The following is a 19,232-nucleotide window of genomic DNA, read 5'->3' on the forward strand; positions in this document are numbered from 1 at the left end:
GGACTTTTTTCCAGCTGTCTGTATATATATATATATTACTGTATCATAGTAAGTAAAATCGCTTTTCTATTATAAAAGTTACGAGATATTCAACAGTTAGAGAATGATACTTACATGGAAAAGATACAGAACTGGTAGTTACATGTTTGCTTTTTTTAGTGTAAACTATTCAAAACTATAACCGTTATACTATTTATATTTTGTGGAAAAAATATAATATAAACCGACGCTTTCATTGCGCCCCCCTCTATTATTTCGTAGTTAATTAAAGTAAGCATGGTTTCTTATATTTTATGAGGTTTAAAAATCTCTATCTTGATCAAGTGTGAATTCACGTTCGTTCAAAATTCCTCAACAATAAGGTAAAATTTTTGTACTATAAAATTTTGTACTTCTCAAATTTTTAAATGTAACTAAAATACGGATACATTTGTGAGACTTCAATGGTATTTCAAAATTTAAACTTGTGTTTAATCAGCGTTATTTATTTCTGAGAAGAAAACTCAAAATTTTTACTTCCCTAAAGGAAAATCTTTCTGCAAGAACTCTGTAACGTTGTGTGACACTGTCGCCGTGACACCGCGATTCTGTCACGGGAGTTTAAAAGTACTTATATACAGGGATGCTAAGTGTTCCATAGTCTTCTAAAACAATAAACATTGTCAGTAGACATACAAAAGTCATATGAATGTCTTTTTATAATGTCACTGCAATTGACACTTTACTATTACTAGGAAAACACTTTTATGAATGTAAGAGTTGGCAGGTTTAATGAGAGATGGAAAATTGATTTTTGAACAGGAGAATGAATAATCAGGTTGTGTACTGAGTTCAACTAAAAATTCAGAGCACACAGTGGAGAGTTTCGAATCGAAATGAGTCATAGTCGTGAGAACGATAAATTGGTAACTTAAGTGCGATGGGCAACTCAGAAACGAGTGGTACTACTAGGACCCCTAGGGACCACTATAAATGAGTCACCGACAAGGTAATTGACGAACTATAGCTTATATAACATTTTCTTTGTCATTGACAGTTTTTTGTCAATATCGTGTAAATATGTAATTGGTTGCATAGATTTTCTCTCTTATTTTCTATTTTATTACATCAGCTTAAATTTTAATATCATTCTGACCCTTGTAAATATTATTATACTCTAATCTACTTTAATTTCAATTATGTTTAATTTCCTAAAGATTTCATCATATGTTCAACAGACTGCTTTCCCACTCATGAGGTTACTATTTGGTGCTTGGCAATCCCCCCAACCNCCCCCCCCCCCAATTCTACTCCAATTTCACACATTCCCCCCTGTGTCTCAAAAATCTGACGAATCAGTTAATGCCACTTCGGCGGTAGCTCACTGAGATTTGAGAGGAAAAAAATGAGTCATTGTTTTGGTTACCCACAAATATGCTACATGTTTGTAGAATATTTCATGAGAAATTCGAAGAAATTTCTCCACAAAGTTTTATCTGCTCAAAACGATAAAAATCTTCTTTTTTTCACTTCTCTGTTTCAAAACAAATTCTTCAAAAGATTAAATTAAACTCAAGTTGAAGAGAAATTGAAAGATTTTAGTTACCATATTCCGAGAAGCTTTCTCTACCTTTCTATTGAAGCCCATAATGATGAGATACGCGAAAAATATGAAAAGCAGCACAAGAGATTCCCACCTAAGAAAACACGCGATTCAATTAAAACTTAAAGTTAATAAATTGTTGAAAAAGTAACAAATGAAAAAATTCAATTTTAGCTCAATTCACTTCAAGTGTGAGAGAGAGTGCGTTCATAATAAATTAAGAAAGAGATTTAGATAAAGGAATAACATAAAAAGACTAGTTGAAGCTTTTTATACATTACCATTGAACAATGTTGTCTTCGATGATCCAGATAAGAGTTATAACAGTCACTGCATAAACTGAACAATCTCTCGCTATTGGATACCAGTCTATATCAAGAACCTATAAAAGCAAAATTTTTATTTAATTGAATTAACAAACAGGAGAAAAATAGGACAGAAAGAAAAAAAAAAGTCAAACTATTTCGTTACCTAATTACAGAAAAACCAAAATATGGAAACGCTTCTCGTATGCTAACTCTTTGTGAATAATCTTTTTTTTCAGCAGCAAAAATGTTTTTGTTGATGGCAAAACTGTAGGCACAATTTGAATGGTCATGATTGAAACTTTTAGAAATTATGTCGTTTTTACCTATTTAAAGCTCGGTTCGATCAGATGAGGGGAGGAAGTTAATAACTTTTTCCAAGCTTTAATACCAGCAATTTTGAAACCATTTTTGTAAGGTTGTAATACAGTGAAACTTCTAGCAGGAAAGACAACCTCGATGTAGCTACCACCTCTATTTACGACCGCTTTTACGGGAGGCACGGAATATTTTCCATAGACTTTGTGTTGAAGAAAACCTTTAGAATAGACCAGTAACACCTCTCCCAGTGACCGGGAAAATATGTGCACAAAATGCGGAAAAAGTTAATTAAGAAAACACGAAAAAATATCAAAACAAAAAATGGTTGCAAAACAAATAAGTAGATTAAAATTAATTCAAAATATTTGAGTGAGGCTCTTATTTAGAGAGCTCTTTTTGACGATACAACCTCCTGTTGCAGACTAAAGACGATGCTATATCAATGATTTACTTCTAAAGTTAAAAGTTAAATTAGAAGAAAAAAAAGTTTTTTTTGAAAAAAGAAATAAACATTTTCTCATATTTTAAAGCTATATAATTTTTGTGACACAAAATTAAACGCAAACTTAAACAAAAAGCATAATTGTTCATTCATTTAAAATAGTTCTATCATTAATAACTGGTACATTTGTTTTCACACATAATTATATCAGTTGAGATCATTTTTATAGACGCAAAATTTTACTCATCGATGCGTCTTTTCATGACACCAACAGAAGTGGTGTACCAAGAAAATGACACTGACTAAAATTAAAAGCGTTAGCGAAAACTTACGTACCTTCGATAACAATTTTGAAGTCAATGGAGTAATCTAAGAACGACCCACCTCCATTAACGACCATTTTACTGTGGAACGGTCGCTCCTTAGAGGTTTCACTGTATTAAAACTGCAATGCTTTGCTTTTTTAATGGTATTTGGAAAGGAAGGACGCTCTTAACTTCCTACCGTCATTTTGGCCGATGCAAGTTTTGCATGGGTAAAAAAGACACCATTTCTAAAAGCTTCGAACATGATCTTTATAACTGTCCCAACAGTTTTACTATAGGAAATATTTTCTGAAAAAAGAAAGATTGTTTACAAAGATCTAGTATAAAAGTGTCACTACATTTTTGTCGTACTCTTGTATGTATTTTACTCTATCTTTTTGCTGCTTCGTTTTTTTAAAATAAATTTCCGCAAATATGCAGAATGTACAATGCGCAACAATAGAAAGTAAACGCCTTGAATAACTTTTGATATAGTGATCGGATTTTTACGTAATAAGACTCAGTCTTAATGGTTGGAAGGTCTAACCTTAAATATGTTAATCAATTAGAACATGTAACATTTTGAGTTACGAAATCAGACACCAAAACGTACTTTCACCGAAGAAACATACATTTTCCCGACAGATTCGTGTTTCTGACTCCCAAAATATGGGAGATAACGCAATCTAGGAAATACGGTCACCGTAGTCTGGCTAGGTGAGTGGTCCAAAGTTTGGACCCCTAAATGCTAATTTTATTTTTGGTGTATCGTGTTGTTGTTAATTTACGTCGCACTAGAGCTGTACAATGGGCTATTGGCGACGGTCTGGGAAACATCCCGGAGGATGATCCGAAGACATGCCATCACAATTTTGATCCTCTGCGGAGGGGATGGCACCCCCGCTTCGGTAGCCCGACGACCTGCGCGCGAAGTCGAGCACTTTACGGTAGCACAGTTTAATGAGGACCAATACCGCACACCCTCGGTCCCTACGCAGACTGATCCAAGTGGTCACCCACCCACACACTGACCGTAGCCAGTGATGCTTGACTTCGGTGATCTGCTGGGAACCGTGTCTTAATGATCAGTCCACTGCGGAACTAGGTCAGTATTCATAATGCTTAGTTATTATGAATAATGACCATTAAAATTGGACAATTTGATAAATTTGAATTATTTCTCACATTGCCCGGTCATTATAAATACCGCTATTATTTCTTTGGGTACTTTGATTAATTGACAGCAATGGGACAACCACGTACGTGTGGTGTGATTCTGGCTGGCCAATCGTGAGAACTTATTGTAAAACATATTGTGAGGACTTTTTAAGCTAATTGAAAAACTTTTGCACGCAGTTATAAAATTATTTTATCCCAAGATAATTCCATGAAAAATATAAACTTTAGACAACCGATTCGATCAGATTCGTTTTAATGACGTGTTGGTCGGAATTTCGGTTGAATTTTTTTAGAAGGATTTAAATTCTTTATCATTAAAATACTTACCCCTCTTGGGTGAAGTCGTAACCGCAATCTAGAAAAACTGTCCTTATAGTTTAGACTGGAACAGTCGAACGCTTGTGTCTTTTCATATTAATTTCACTTTTTGCGTATATTGCTATATCGTAGAACTTTTTAAGACTTTTTAAAAAAAATTTTTACTCAATTATGAAAAGATTTTATTAAAAGATAATTCCATGCAAAAAATAATTTTTTAAAATTATCTATTCCTTTTTTCTGTTTTATTTAATAATAGTCGAAAAAACTTCGCATAGCGTTTTAAACTTAAAAAGAATTTTTGAACTTTTTTAGGTATATCAAGCGTCTTAAAATGCTATTTTTAGGATTTTCAAGAAATAACTTTTATCTAAATAGTTTACGAAAATCTCTATATCTCTAAGTACCATATATATTTTCCCTTCTTTTTCTTCCTTAAATGCATTTTTTTTAAATGCATTCCACCCTGACATTGCGTAAGCGCAATATTTGATGTAAAAAGTATCTTTCTTTAAAAGAAAAGTAATAAAGAATTAGCGCTCAAGTTAAGTTGATACTGTTTTACTGTTACTATAGCTGACAGCTTTAGTTTTAAAAATTTCACGAATGCATAGTATCAGATCAAAATATAAATACATAGAAATAGTTATATAGGTAAGCATAAATTGTTTTCTTTCAACGATATAAATTTAAAATGTGAAAAATTATATAATTGAGTTACCATTTTTCGCTCTTTTTATTTTTTCTTTTTAAATTCTTTTTTTATAAAAATTATAGAACTGAAAGTTTTGTGGTTAATAGGTAATTTCTATTAGCTTCAATAATTGTAATCAGATTCATCAATTCAGTTTATCAGATAATCAGAATAAGTGGAGATTTTATAATCGTCGTTGAACAGGTAATCCAATTTTGAGTTTACGACTACTAATGTTCAACTCTGTGGCCTTGCAATTCTGAACCCAATCCAAAAGGCAAGGGAACTCCTGGTTTAAGTATTGGGAAAAACTTGCTTTTTGGAGGACTTTTTGATGGAACTAACCCGCCTTTGCGCTACATGGTGAGGAAAACCACGTAAAACTGACGGAAAGGGGACTCTAACCCATGATCTATCTACCACTGAGGATACTTTATGTCTGCACTGTGGTCTGGTTGGTGAGAGCTGGGTGCGGAATCGTATCGACCAGCCGATACTGGGATTTGAACTCATCACTTCATTGGGAGACGAGGCCCTGGACCACCATAGCCCAATAAATGAAGCTTGAAATAACTTATTAGAGTAAATTTAAATGTAAGTCAAGTAAAAAAACATTATTTATTTCACTTTTTTTAAAATTCATTATATTAATCACCAAAATAATCAGAGAAAGTTAAAAACATTGGTATAATTCGTATAATTTGTTTTTGTTGTATAAGATTTTTTTCACGGTTCTTAGACTTTTTTATATCACCGATTTGGAACATCGACTATCGATTAAGCATTGCCCGAACCAGGATATAATTCCCTCGAGTGAATACTAAGCGTCCCTACTTCTTTGTTAAGCAGGGAGTGGTATAAAGAAGGCGATAATACATTTCAGTTTATTTTGCGATAAATTAAGGTTATATGTTTTTTTGTTAAATATCATTTTTCAAAAAGCATTCAAGTGTACATATATGTACTTACAACCGTAAATTATTTTTTTCATTTGTAGAATAATAATAATAATAAACTGAACTAAAAATGCCGCTTTGAAAAAAATTCTTTAGCTTTCGGTACAAAACTAATTTCGGATTTGAAATCCCCACACCTGAATTAGGTAGTATCAAGTATTTGTATAAATGCAACAAAAAATTTGTTCCACCGAGAAACTCATACGGATATATGAAAATAAAGATAGGAGTAAATGCTTTTTTCTATTTTACCTGACTCCATATTGCTATTCCAACGATTCCTGAAACTCCTACGATATTAAAAACAGCTGAACCGACTATAGTTCCAACACCTATATCACCTTCTGTTATAAATGAACCTGAAAATATCAACAATTAAATGGCATTAACTACAATTTTTATTTATACAAACAGTTATAACCAATTAAATTCAAGCATCAAAAACCTAAGTTTTTTTTTAGAATTTTGTAACGTCAAGGCTGCCAACTGTTTTGCTTTTCGTTAAATATTGACAAGCAATTAAAAATTAAAGTTTTTAGAACTTTGGGTAATTTTATCAAGATTTTAAAGGCCTTCGCTGTATGAGAGCTGTAACAAAATGGCATTTCCTATAAGCTTTTGAAACATTTACATGGCATGTGTGGAAAATAACTTAAAATAAAATATTCAAACAAAGAATCACACATTAAGACATAAAACTTAGCTATCACTAGAAGAAATTTTTCACAAAGCGTAGTAAATTGGCATTTCGGTCAAACGGTAGTGAAATAGTTATAGTCAGAGTCGAGGTTGCTCGAGGCCTTGTTGGCCTTTTACCTCTCGATCATGTGGTACATAGTCTTCTAGAAGTTTTAATCATGTATTAAAAGAAGAAATTAAGAGAAAAGAATAGCTTACAAAACTATAAAATGGATGCAAGAAAATAATTGGTTATTGTGCCGCTACTGCAGCTCCTGTAAAATTAACAATTAAAATTTATTGCAGCGCCATGGGAGTGTGGTGATAATATAGTGAAGTTATTTGTCCCTGGGTCAAGCCGTTTTTTGACAAATCTATTAATGAGAGTAAGATTCACTTAAAAATTTATTTGAGGTAATGACTACACTAGTGAAAAAGTGAGCTAGGGGTCTAGTTTTTAAAATTTCTTAGAGAGTTTTAGCATCAAAGATTTTTTTTTTGTAATTAGCAGTAGTACATTTGAGAGCTTTTTTTTTTTTTTTTTTAAAAATTGAGTGTTTATGATCACAAGTGTTTCAGTTAAAGTTTTAAATTTAAAAATCAGAGTTGTTCTTATGTGGTTAGTGAAAAAATTGTATTACTAAATATCATAATGAAAAGTCATTCGCATGTACAGAGATTAAACCATCATACCCCTTATACAGAGACAATGTCCAAGTTTAGGTTTAAATGTTGACATGATGACTATATTCAGCTCGTTTTGTTCCTATTTTTAAGAGTCAATAAATATTTAATCCGTAAATGACCTGCTAGTGCTTTCTTTTTCTGCACTGTGTTATTTTGTATCTGAAAAATAAATACTAAAAATAAAACAATTTTGTTACCATTTTTTAAATCTTTTTTAAAGAAACCGTTTTAGATACGAAAGGGTTGAATAAACCAATACCAATGGTTTATTAAGCTTCTTAGCTTTTTTTTAAGATAAAAAGGCTATTACTTTATTTTAAACAGAAATTTCTTCTTGAAATTATTTTCGTCAAAAAGTAACCATTTTTTCGTGTATAGCTTGATGTAAAGTAGTAAGTACAAATCACAATTTTGAAAAACTAAGTAATATGAAATCCGCAAGCGACGTAGTGTGAGTATCTCGATCCTGATTGGCTGTTGAAATGTGACATTTGCTTGCGTTGGCAACTCCTCTTTCCATTCTATATCTAGTAAGTCAAGCCCGTCAAGTATCAATTCCCCTTAGTGACACATTCTGTATTCTTTCAAGAAAGATTCCTTCGCAAAGATTTAAATTATTTCACTATATATTTCTTACTTAACATAAATACAGCCACGAAACTATGTAGAACATAAGCAAACTAATTATGCATCGAATTTGCTAGGCATACAAAACAAAAATGTATCGCGCTTACAATAAAATGCATAAACAAACAATAATTCTAAGTTAAGAAATAGATATTGACGAGAAAGGATTATATTTCAACAAATTCGATGTGCTATATGGCACAGTATTTAATTAACATAACGTTAATTAACATTCTAATTTATGTAAATAAGAAACTTAGCTCAACTGTAATACGCCATTTCGTTTATAAACGAGCAGCTGGCGCAGAGGTCATTGGTCACATGTGGGGGCTTTCGTGATCTTCTTCGTCTTGAAACATCCAGTTCTCAAAATATAAAGACATTTTATACGATTTTTGAACGTGTAGCGTATCAAGCTATATTAAAGAACTGTTCAGTTTTTTTATAAAAAACTTTTATTTACAAACAACACGAACAATAACAAATATGAATTACCCGTAACGGGATAGTGAAAAGATCATAAAACAGCAAGAAAAACCCGTAACGGGATATAAGGAAACTCACCCGCAGCGGGATAGATAAAATATTATAAAACAACTAGATAAAGTGCCCGTAACGGGATATATGTAAACTCAAATTCCACACAAAACTAATTCTAAAAAAATCAACAACTTTCTGGTGTTCTAATTTTATCGTCTGCTTTTATTATTTAAATTTATCTTTTTATGTGTTTATTTTATTTATGCTTTTGCCAGCGTGTTAGTTTTTAATATTTTTACTTTTATTCATGCTTTTGCAAACCAATTATCTTTCTTATATTTTTAGACTTTATAAGAGTAAATGCAAAACTTGCTCTGAAAAGTTAGCGCCGTTCCTACACAGACGGGAGTTTATACCAAGTCCTTTTGAAAGACAACATGGCCAAAAACAGCCTGCTTTTATTTGACGAATTATGACGAGCTTTGTAATTAATTTCGAAAGTCTGTGAGAATAAAACCTGTTTTTTAAAGTAGAAAGCTCCAAACCGTACAATTATATTATTTTCTTGTTTTTAATTTTTCAAATCGTCTGCTATTTTTGGGACAACCGGTATAAATATTATATTACATTGGTCTCAAAAGTCTTTCTTCAAGATAATACTAATTAACTGAATCATTATTTATTACCTGTTATGGAAGAAAATAGTTCTGGAGCTGAAGTTCCAATTGCCATGAATGTTGCCCCAGCGATGTCAGAAGGTAATTGCATACCTGGAAGAAAAAGAAAATTAGCTTTATAATAGTCTTTTGCCGTTGATTGAAGCATATATTCTTGATAGTGAAAGGTGATTTTTTCTTTCTGTTATGCAGTAATATTTAGAATAAATGCATTTTGACTTTGTTAATTCCGACACAGCTACATATTTGTTTTAAATTCATTGCCTTGAGGGCTTGCCTCCCAATGAGGTGACCCGGGTTTGAATCCCTAAGCGAATCCGGCTCTCGGCTCACACTGACCACAGTGCTTCCGCTAAATATCCTCAGTGGTAGACGGATCATGGGTTAGAGTACCCTTGTAATCAGGCTAATCATGGGCGTTTTTCTCGGTTTTCCTTTCCATGTAATACGAATGCTGGTTAGCTTCTCCCAATACTTGGTCCAGGAGTTTTCTTGTCTTCTGGATAAGGTTAAAAAAATTACAAGCTACGTAGTTGAACATTGATAGTCATAAACACAGAATTGGATCGGCTGTTCAACGACTGGTATAAAATAAATTGAAATAAAATTCACTGCCTTGGCCACGATGGTTCAGGAAATAGAGCACTCACCTCCTAATTGGTTGATCCAGATTTGAATCCAAGCAGTGACTGGTCGGAATTCTACTCCCGGCTAGTCCGATAGCGCGGACTTAAAATATCCTGAGTGGTGGACGGATCATGAGTTTGAATCCCCTCGCCGTTGGGCTAACCGTTTGGGGCTTTCGGGATTTTCTTTTCCATGCAATGCAAATACTAGTTAGTTTCCTCAAAAGTCTTCTACGTAGACTAATTCGTTGTTGAATGAATTGCTAATTTAATCTCAACGTCTTCACAAAATTCAAAGAGGTGCGGCTCACTTGCCTTAAAAAACTAATGAGTTATTCAAATTTCAGCTTTCATTTTATTTTAATTGTAGCGCACTTTTATGTTTTTAAAACTAAAGTTAATCATTTTAATAATTAAAATTATTGCAGTGTAACTATTATAACTGACACTGTATTATTGCAACTGACCAAAAATGTCATATTTTTCTACCATTTTCTATTTTTTAATAACATTCATTATTACTCTAAATTATGAAAGGTTCGTAATGCAGTGTTATTAACTATTATCCTGAAAATATTAGGTTTCAGTTGAAATTACCAGTCTGATTTGTTTTAATTTTCCTTACTCGGGTTAAAAAATCTTTCTAAATTCGCTGTTGATGAAGTTTTGTTTCCGAACTTTCTCGTGCACCTGCGAAAAAATTAACAATTCAACTTAAATTTAATCACTCGGGTAAACTCACATTTTAGTCAGACATCTTATTCGCACCTGCGGTCGTAAACTATATTATTAATGAAGAAATATACTAGCGTTTCTTCTTGCTGTAGCAATAGTGGTTGCTAAAAAGATTAGCGAGTTAAGAAGTACAGATGAGTGACAAAATAACACGAACACATCCAGAGGCGTACATAGACTTAGGTGAGCCCCTTTGCAGGATTTGTGAATGAGCCCTATCTTAGCCTGAACACAAAATTTTTGAAATATAACATGAAACAGAAGCAAATTAATTAAAATTATTTTAATTTAAATTAATAATTAGTTAATAATTGTAATTGAAAGGCGGAATTTAGAAAAGTTACTAAATTGAAACATGGTATACACTCACCGAATTAACACATTGAAATAAAATTTATCGTAATAATGCGAGAACATAACTCACTATTTAATTAATGGTTATTATTAATTGCAAATTAAATTTAAAAAAACCTTATAATAGAAAAAAAATATTTTTATTATAATTTATATGGTGTTATTTTTCCTAGAGACTGCACCCACAAACATGAGCCCATATTAAAGAGAAAACCTTGCATGGGCTTCTATTTTTTTAACACGTTGAATGCCACGTTAATTTTTCATGGCTTGCCCGTCTGGCCAAACGGTAAATAACTATAAACTAAATTGCAAATATTAGACAGATTTTGCCAGCTTTCTTAAAAGGTATAGCATGACATATCTGAAAAAAGTGGTGAGTTATATGAGCCTACGAATTACTTAGAAATAGTGGTGGAAAAAATCCACTAAATTGAATTTATTAAACCAAGAATTACAATTAATAAACTACCACTTTAAAATATTTATTCGCTGTCCGGAGCAAGTTGGCATCTCTGTGTATATAAATAAAGCTATTTTTGTGTGTGTTTTTGGTCACTTTAATCGATAGCTCAAAATGTATTTTTCGTAAATAACAATACTGGTTTGTGGACTGTAAACACTTTATTTTAAATACTCGCGGACTACGTCCGCCATTTATGAAGTTCTCAAGGTATATAAAAAAGTCTCTCACACAGGGGTGGCGCGGCAGTCGCACATGAGCGAACAGTGTGTTCTATATTGCATTGATTTATTCAAACCATTTTAGTAACGATAATAATATAAAAAATTAAAAATTTACTCGAATTATGTGTTTCGAAAAATCTTGACTTCACCGGTCACCGATGACCCCCGTGGCGCTACGAACAAATTCAGTGCAGGTCACCGGTGACCCCATGGCATTCAACGTGTTAAAGTAAAATTAAAGTTATTCAAAATGTGCAGAATGCAATAAATAAATTAAGGAATCACTCTGAATAACTTTTAATCTGGAACACAATCTTAATGGCGTAGGAGGGGGGGGGCGACCTAAAATATGGCATTTATTTAATGAAGATGATACTATTTTAAGTGACGAAATCCGACATAAAAATGTACTTTCTTCAAATAAATAAGCATATCTTTTTTCGTCGGATACGAAGTTTTAACTCTCAAAATATAGGAGGTACCCGCAATCTGGATAGTATGATCACGATAGTTGCGCCAGGTTGAGTAATTCACCATACCTTGGGAATTTTTTAAGCAAATCGAAAAACTGTTTGCTCGCAATTATGAAATTTGTTTATCTAAAGATAAGTTCATGCAAAAATTATTTCGAATAATTATTTATTATTTTTTATTTAGTTACAGTGAAAAAAAATTTGAATTCTAAAGTATAAAAAAATTTAAATTATTTTAAAGAATATAATTTCCTAAGGCAAAATACAAAATTTAGCAGAATCGGTCGGATAGTTCCTCAGAAATCGATTTTAAAGTATATTTTTAGGGTCAGAAATCCAAATTTATCGAAAAACGCTTAGGTATGCTTATTCAGAGAAAGTACGTTTTTGTGCCTGGTTTCGCAATTTAAAATATCGTAGGCACTAATAAAATAGTAAATTTGAAATCTCCCCCTTTAACCATTCAGATTGAGTCCTAGTAAGTGAAGATTTGATCATTTGATCAAAAGTTATTCAGAGTGATTCGCTTTTTTTCCATGCACTGCACACATGATTTTCTCACCCTTAAATTTTTTTTAATGATTTTTATTGTGTACCTTGAATTATAAAACTTAGCTTGTGTTTAAAGTTGGTACATCAGAAATTAAAAAAAATACATAAATTTATTTTAATTTTAAGGAACTTTCAGCCCTAAACCAAGCTCAAAGATCGTCTTACAAATACTTATTTTTATCAACAATTAAAAGTTTTCATTTGAACAATTAATTACANCATCAAAAATTAAAAAATTACATAAATTTATTTTAATTTTAAGGAACTTTCAGCCCTAAACCAAGCTCAAAGATCGTCTTGCAAATACTTATTTCTATCAACAATTAAAAGTCTTCATTTGAACTATTAATTACATTTTTCCTTAATTATTACTATTAGTGCATTGCTGTTACATGGAATACTTTTACACTTATTCACGTATTTACAGAGCGGACAACTTGCTCTGCTTTGTGAGTAGTTTTTGTCTAATGGTAGCAAAATTTATGTATAAATGTATGATTGCTAGTTTAGCAAATTTGAATGAAAATTATGTTGCCCACCATGCTCATAAATAATTCAAAATTGTTGCTGATAATTTTGCTCATAAATAATTCAAAATTGTTGTTTCATAATTTTGCTCATAAATAATTCAAAGTTATTATATAAATAACTACCACCTTGATTTAAGAAAACTATCTATCATTTTATTCTTTTTTTATTAAATAATATTGTGAAAGACTCTGACCCCTAGTGCATAGCTGCCAGCTCTTCCAGTTTTCTCAGAAAATCTTATTTTCATTTTTAAAGTGGTAGCGAAACTCAGGTTATTCTTTTCAAGTCTTTTAGATTACAATAATATTTATAAATGAGTTCGGTTCCTACTACATATAAATAGTTACCACAACTATATAAAAGTATAATAGTCTTTACCGTAACGAATTTCAACCCTGTCAAAGAGTAAGATTTTTTTTCAGTAATTGTTCTACTACCACTTGGAAAATACATTTTTGGAAAGAGTAAAAATCGGCAGGTATGAAAATGCGTCAAACACAAGTAATTAGGCGATGAATAATAAGTGATTGTATTAAAAGCCTGCATTATTAAACTGGCACAAGAAAAAAAAACTTTCTTGAAAAGGTTAAAGTTGGTTGCTATGTATTTACAAACAGAAACATGTTTATTTTTTACTTACTAGCGGAAATGATTTCCAAAGATGGTATGAAGTAGTCTTTGCAGACTATGCCAATCATGGCGCAAATGTAGAACATGATCAAAAAGTGAATTACAACTCCGCCATGCAATCTCTGTTCTTGCGTCAAAAAATCTGACGGAAATGCATCGATTCCTGATGGGATACATTGTATCAAACTTGTATTGGATACTTCAAGAAGTACTCTATCTGCAAGACAAAAAATAAATTAAAATGACCCACTATTGTATAATTTAAGCTGTTCTCTACCATTAAAAATGCTCAAATCAAAAATGTATTCTGCTGAATTAAGCAAATTTATTTCTATTATATTATACATAAAACCAAAATTTTGTATATTAGCCAGACAGGGCTGCCAACTTTCCACGCTTTTTGCGAATATTTATTCTAGTGGTAGTTATAGTTATGTTTTAAGGTATCGTTTTTTTTTATTCCTTCAAACTTTTTTTCCATACCACTACATACAAATTTTAAAAGTTCATATGCAACAGCTCTAATAGTGGTTGTAACATATTTTCATTACTAACTTTTTTCTTGATTAAATAAAACGTTAGTATCAAACATAAATTTGTAATAATATTTTTAAATTTAGGTTTATTCTTGCTGTTGTCGTAGGCCATTAAAGCAATTAGGTATGATTGTTCTTGTTTTTCAGTGGCGCCATCTATGGTTCAGAGTTCAACTTCTGCAACACTCCTACGTCCCTTCCGTTTATAGGGCGGACCCATTCATACATTCATTTATCCACAGATCATAATTTTAACCTGAACCAGAAAACGATCAATCTCCAGTTCAGTACACCCAGAGATATTGATTTTTTATGGGAACATGGAGGAATTTGTGAATGACCCTACAGATTTAACGTGCACCAGTCACCATTTACTGTCTTCGGCTGGCTGAATTCGGACTCCTGCTCTCACGAGTCCAGCATTCTGCCAACCAGGCGATCCCACCCCCCGTATTGTCATTTTAAATTTAAAAATGAAATACTATGGACAATTCGTAGTTGTTGGCAGCTATGCCATATTACACCAGGAGGCCATTAAATAAAATGGTTGCTAAACATTAATATGAAATACCTGTAATATTGAAAGTGGTTTTATAATTTATAGTATCACAGAGAAGACTTTGAATCCAAGGTATTAAAACAAACTCACGTTCTTTAGGTGGAAGTTGATCTTTTAAAAAATAGTCAGAGCTTACTGACCAAATAAATATTTTTAAAAAAATTAAAGCAAATAGCAAAAAGAACTATAAAAGAATAGAGACGATCTCAATTGACAGATTGACTAAGCCGCAACTAAATGTAGATATTCGGACTTAATTATAATAAATCGTTTTTTTTATCTATCTATCTATATATATATATATATATTNATATATATATATATATAAATGTTCCACGGAGTAAAAATCATTTATTTTCTTTTAAGTAATTTTTTAAAACAAGACGAAGAAAAAAATATTCATAAGTTTTCAAGAACAATACATATCGCATAATTATTCAAGCTGGCTTTTTTTTTAATCCAAAAAATAAAGGTATAACTACAAATACCGAATGGGTTACAAATCATTTAGAATACATCAAATTATCACATGTCCCAAGTCGCAGGTATTAAATAAATATATTTTCTCTAAAAAAAATGATTTTACATTAGGGCAACAACCGTTAGATACTTCAAAATTGTTTGTGTTTGCCTTGCGATAATCAGTTGATAATATTTCTTTGACTTATAGGTTTCCATAAGAAAAGATTTATTCTAAAAGGAGGAGAAAGTCTCTATTGGGAAGCCTCTAGAAGGAAGAAGAATATTTCAAGAGTTCGCATGTACTTCAAAGGTCTTATCATGCCTGATTCAGATATTTTGCAATTATTATATTTGTTCACACAATTCTTATCTTAATTTCTAAAGAAGCTGTTTTGGCATCAAAGTTGGTTTTGCTAATGCAATACTCTCAATTGCCACCTAACATGATGTGTAAATCTGTAATGAGTGTTTTAGCATACCGAATTGAAGGTTGTTACTCCTGGTACGTCTATAATTCACTTCCATGTGGGTGAAGGGAAAATCTTGCAATCGAAATTACAACTACTTTATGACTAGCTAGAGCAGGAGTTTCCAACTTACACGAGGCCGGGGGCGGCAGTTAAAAACACCAGTCAAATGGCGGGCCGCAGTTATATCAAAATTTTTATAGGACTCTTTTATGTTTGAAGGAACATTAAATATTACTGTCAGATTTTTATCAAGTTGTACAAAACGAGTGTATTAAATTGCAAATTAAAATAAGAAGTAGATTTTTAAAAATATTTAATTGCATATTAAAAAATTCAGGCCACAAAATTTGCAAACGTAAATAATTTCGTCCAAAATGAGTGGTTTCAAAAAGTTAAATCGGAGAATTTCTTCGAGACAATTTCTGATTCGCACATGCTAAATTATATTCACAAAATACAAAAGAAAAATACGAAATAAAAATGAACAACATATACGATTATTTTCGCATTTGAATAAATATTTTCTTGGATGCAAAACCTAAAAAAAATTTTTTTTATACCGTTGGTATGTTAAATTTCACAGAAACGAAGAAATTATGTTTTTTTTTTTAACGAAAGAAAAGTATTTTAAACCCATATAGAGTTTTTACGAAAATAGTCCACAAAGAAATGACAACTTATGTAATTTAGTTCGCGGGCCGGATGGGGCCCGCTGGCCTCCAGTTGGTAACCACTGAGCAAGAGCATTCAAATCTTTGTCGGAGCTCTGCGCTTTACGGCAATGCAAGTTTCTCTCAATTCCCGACCGAAGTAAATAATTAAAGGAAATGGATCGTCAATTAGAATTCCCAACCTTTTTCCATTCAACCTTTATCAATTTTATTCCGGCTAGCTAGAGCACTAGAATTTTATCCAGAGCTCTAGCCAAAAGACAATACAAATTTCGAATGTTTTCTGACAGCAGCACGTAGAATTTGTTTCCATTTTCTACGTGCCAAAGGGTAATTTATCGTCATTTAAAATTTTTGATCATTTTTTTTTTGTCTAGATAAAAAGCACACGCATTTTAATAACAGCTTTAGGCTGAACGATAATAAAGGTTTTAACCATTTCGTTAGCTCCAAAAGAAGAGTCTATTGCCCTTTTATTCTTAAAAGCAATTTATTGTAAATTGAAATTTTGACCACTTGCCGATGAGTTCAAAATTTCTATTTCAATTGGAGCTCTGTGCTGGATGACAATATAAGTTTAAATTAAATTTTGTATATAATTTATTTTTTTGACATGAATGATAATTCCTGAAAACGATCCGCTCTGACGTCATCATGACACTTTTCTCAAAATTTCTGCTGAAGATCTAGTGTGCACTGCCTTTTATACATATAATGGGCTCTGCTATGCATCACCTTCTGCAGTTTATTTTACAGACATGGATTGAGTACCGGAAGAGCTATTTTATATTAATCAGTTGTTCCTTCACAATTGTCGAGCAGTGTAATTTAGTGTTTCTATCATAATTTTTCGTCATTACTATTATAACTGTGCAGTATGAATGAATAATAGTCTGTGAAGTTTCTGTTCAGCAATTGAATGTATTTTAGATCTCGGTTGCCAAGTTATTGTTCTTTGTTGTCAACGCGAGAAAGAAATATCAGTTTTTTTTTAGCAATCTGCATGCATGATTACTCATATGTGTTTTATGTAATACTAAGCGACTCGTTTCCTACTTGCTGCGTTCGCCAACACGCCATTTACGCATTCATTAACAATTAGAACTAGCTACGATTGCTCAGGCGATCGCGATTTTATACACACAAACTATAAATTTTAGTGATTAAAGACATAACTTGTTCTTTATTATTAAATAAACTCATGACATTTTTATTCTTTCTCAACCTCATTCAATGAATGAAAACCAAAGGAAGAGATTAGGAAAGAAAATACATAGATGACCAATCAAAACGCACCACGGTATTTATAAGGCTTCGTTGGAACTGAAATAGAGCTATAAATAATTATGTACGCAAATTGATAAATATAATTCAAGAAAAATATAGACCAGCTTGCTGATATAAACAATTTGATTTTAACCTTTTATATCTGCTTAGCTTATAGCTCATATTTTTTCCACCTTTTCGTTGCTCTCGCGTGAAAAGAATTTTCAGTCTGAAATTTGTAAACATTTGCATTTTAGTATTCAGGATTATAACTTCTCACTCATTTGATATTTCAGGTTTCACTTCTTTGTGTTCTTAGTTCAACGCAAGAAAGAAATTTTATCGGTTTTTTAACTATGTATATACGTTTTAGTGTTGCATATAATTCTAAGTGGTTTACCCCTTGCTCGATGTCCTCCCCGTCCCCCGAAATTGCTTTCGTTCGTTGATAAAACGCATATCTTTCTTGCATCAATTATAAAATACAAAAGTTTAAATATCGGTATAAAATATTATTAAATCTGCATAAATTATAATACATAATTAAAACAAAAATGCAGAAAAGTTTGTATTTATGAATAGTTCTTTTTCAACCTTTCATTTTTGCACAGCTTATAATTTGGCTTGCTTCGGAACATTTGAAAACATGCATGTTTAAGCGTTCATGCTTATGACTGCTCATTCACATGATACAAACGCAAAAGGAAATTTAATCTTTTTTTTTAATCGTGAACATGCATTAGATGTTTTATATAAGATAGATTTCCAAACAATAGAAAATTATACCTATTGTTAGGTAAATTGGAATAGCTTATCTCCATTTATAAATAGGTAAAGAGGTAATAGGTAATAGGTAATCAGTATTTACCTTTTCTTAGGTATCCAACATCTTGCTCCTCCGTATAAATTTGAACTGTACTACAAGAAGTAACAGTTATTGTCAAACTGAACAAAAACAAATACAAATATCGATTTCCCATTGGTTAAAATTAAAATCAAGTTAGGAATTAAAATTTAAGACCGCAAACAACACACATTTCTATCTTGTCATAAAATCAAAAAGAGGTTCTGATATATTTTGACACTCCGAATATGATTAACCTGTTAGATTATTTGTTTATTCCATTATTTTGATTCAGGTGTTACGGAAACATATTGGGTCGTCAACATCTTATCGTTGCCCTTTGGATTCAACTCAAAATGTTCGGCATTGCGCTGAAAAACTTCCTGTCTCACGTGATTATCAATAAATAATTGAGTGAACGGAATTTAATATGACGTTAGTGTAGCAGTATGCAAGAATGTAAACTATCTTCATTCTTCTTCATAATATATATTTATCTTTATACTATAAATATTATAGAAGTGTTTTCCGGGAACTAAAAAAAACAAAAAGAAAACAGAAGAAATTGAGAGGGTATTTATGGGT

General features: G+C 31.7%; 1 protein-coding gene across 2 annotated transcripts in view; it reads right to left on the bottom strand.

Annotated features, from left to right (window-relative positions):
- LOC107440290 (sodium/potassium/calcium exchanger 5) overlaps positions 1-19,043 on the bottom strand; it is a 34,145-nt gene extending 15,102 nt beyond the window's left edge. Inside the window, exons 1-6 of one of the 2 annotated variants that reach the window (XM_043046590.2) lie at positions 18,672-19,043; positions 13,850-14,056; positions 9,261-9,344; positions 6,355-6,461; positions 1,864-1,964; positions 1,586-1,676 (exon numbers count right to left, since the gene is read on the bottom strand). In XM_043046590.2, coding sequence (XP_042902524.1) covers positions 1,586-1,676; positions 1,864-1,964; positions 6,355-6,461; positions 9,261-9,344; positions 13,850-14,056; positions 18,672-18,783 — 702 coding nt within the window. In that variant the 5' untranslated portion in view covers positions 18,784-19,043. The remainder of the gene's footprint in view (positions 1-1,585; positions 1,677-1,863; positions 1,965-6,354; positions 6,462-9,260; positions 9,345-13,849; positions 14,057-18,671) is intronic. The other variant, XM_043046591.2, reaches the window with a different exon arrangement.
- Positions 19,044-19,232: the final 189 nt, after the last annotated feature.

This window comes from Parasteatoda tepidariorum, chromosome 3 (assembly GCF_043381705.1).
Source record: "Parasteatoda tepidariorum isolate YZ-2023 chromosome 3, CAS_Ptep_4.0, whole genome shotgun sequence".
NCBI classification, from domain to species: Eukaryota; Metazoa; Arthropoda; class Arachnida; order Araneae; family Theridiidae; genus Parasteatoda; species Parasteatoda tepidariorum.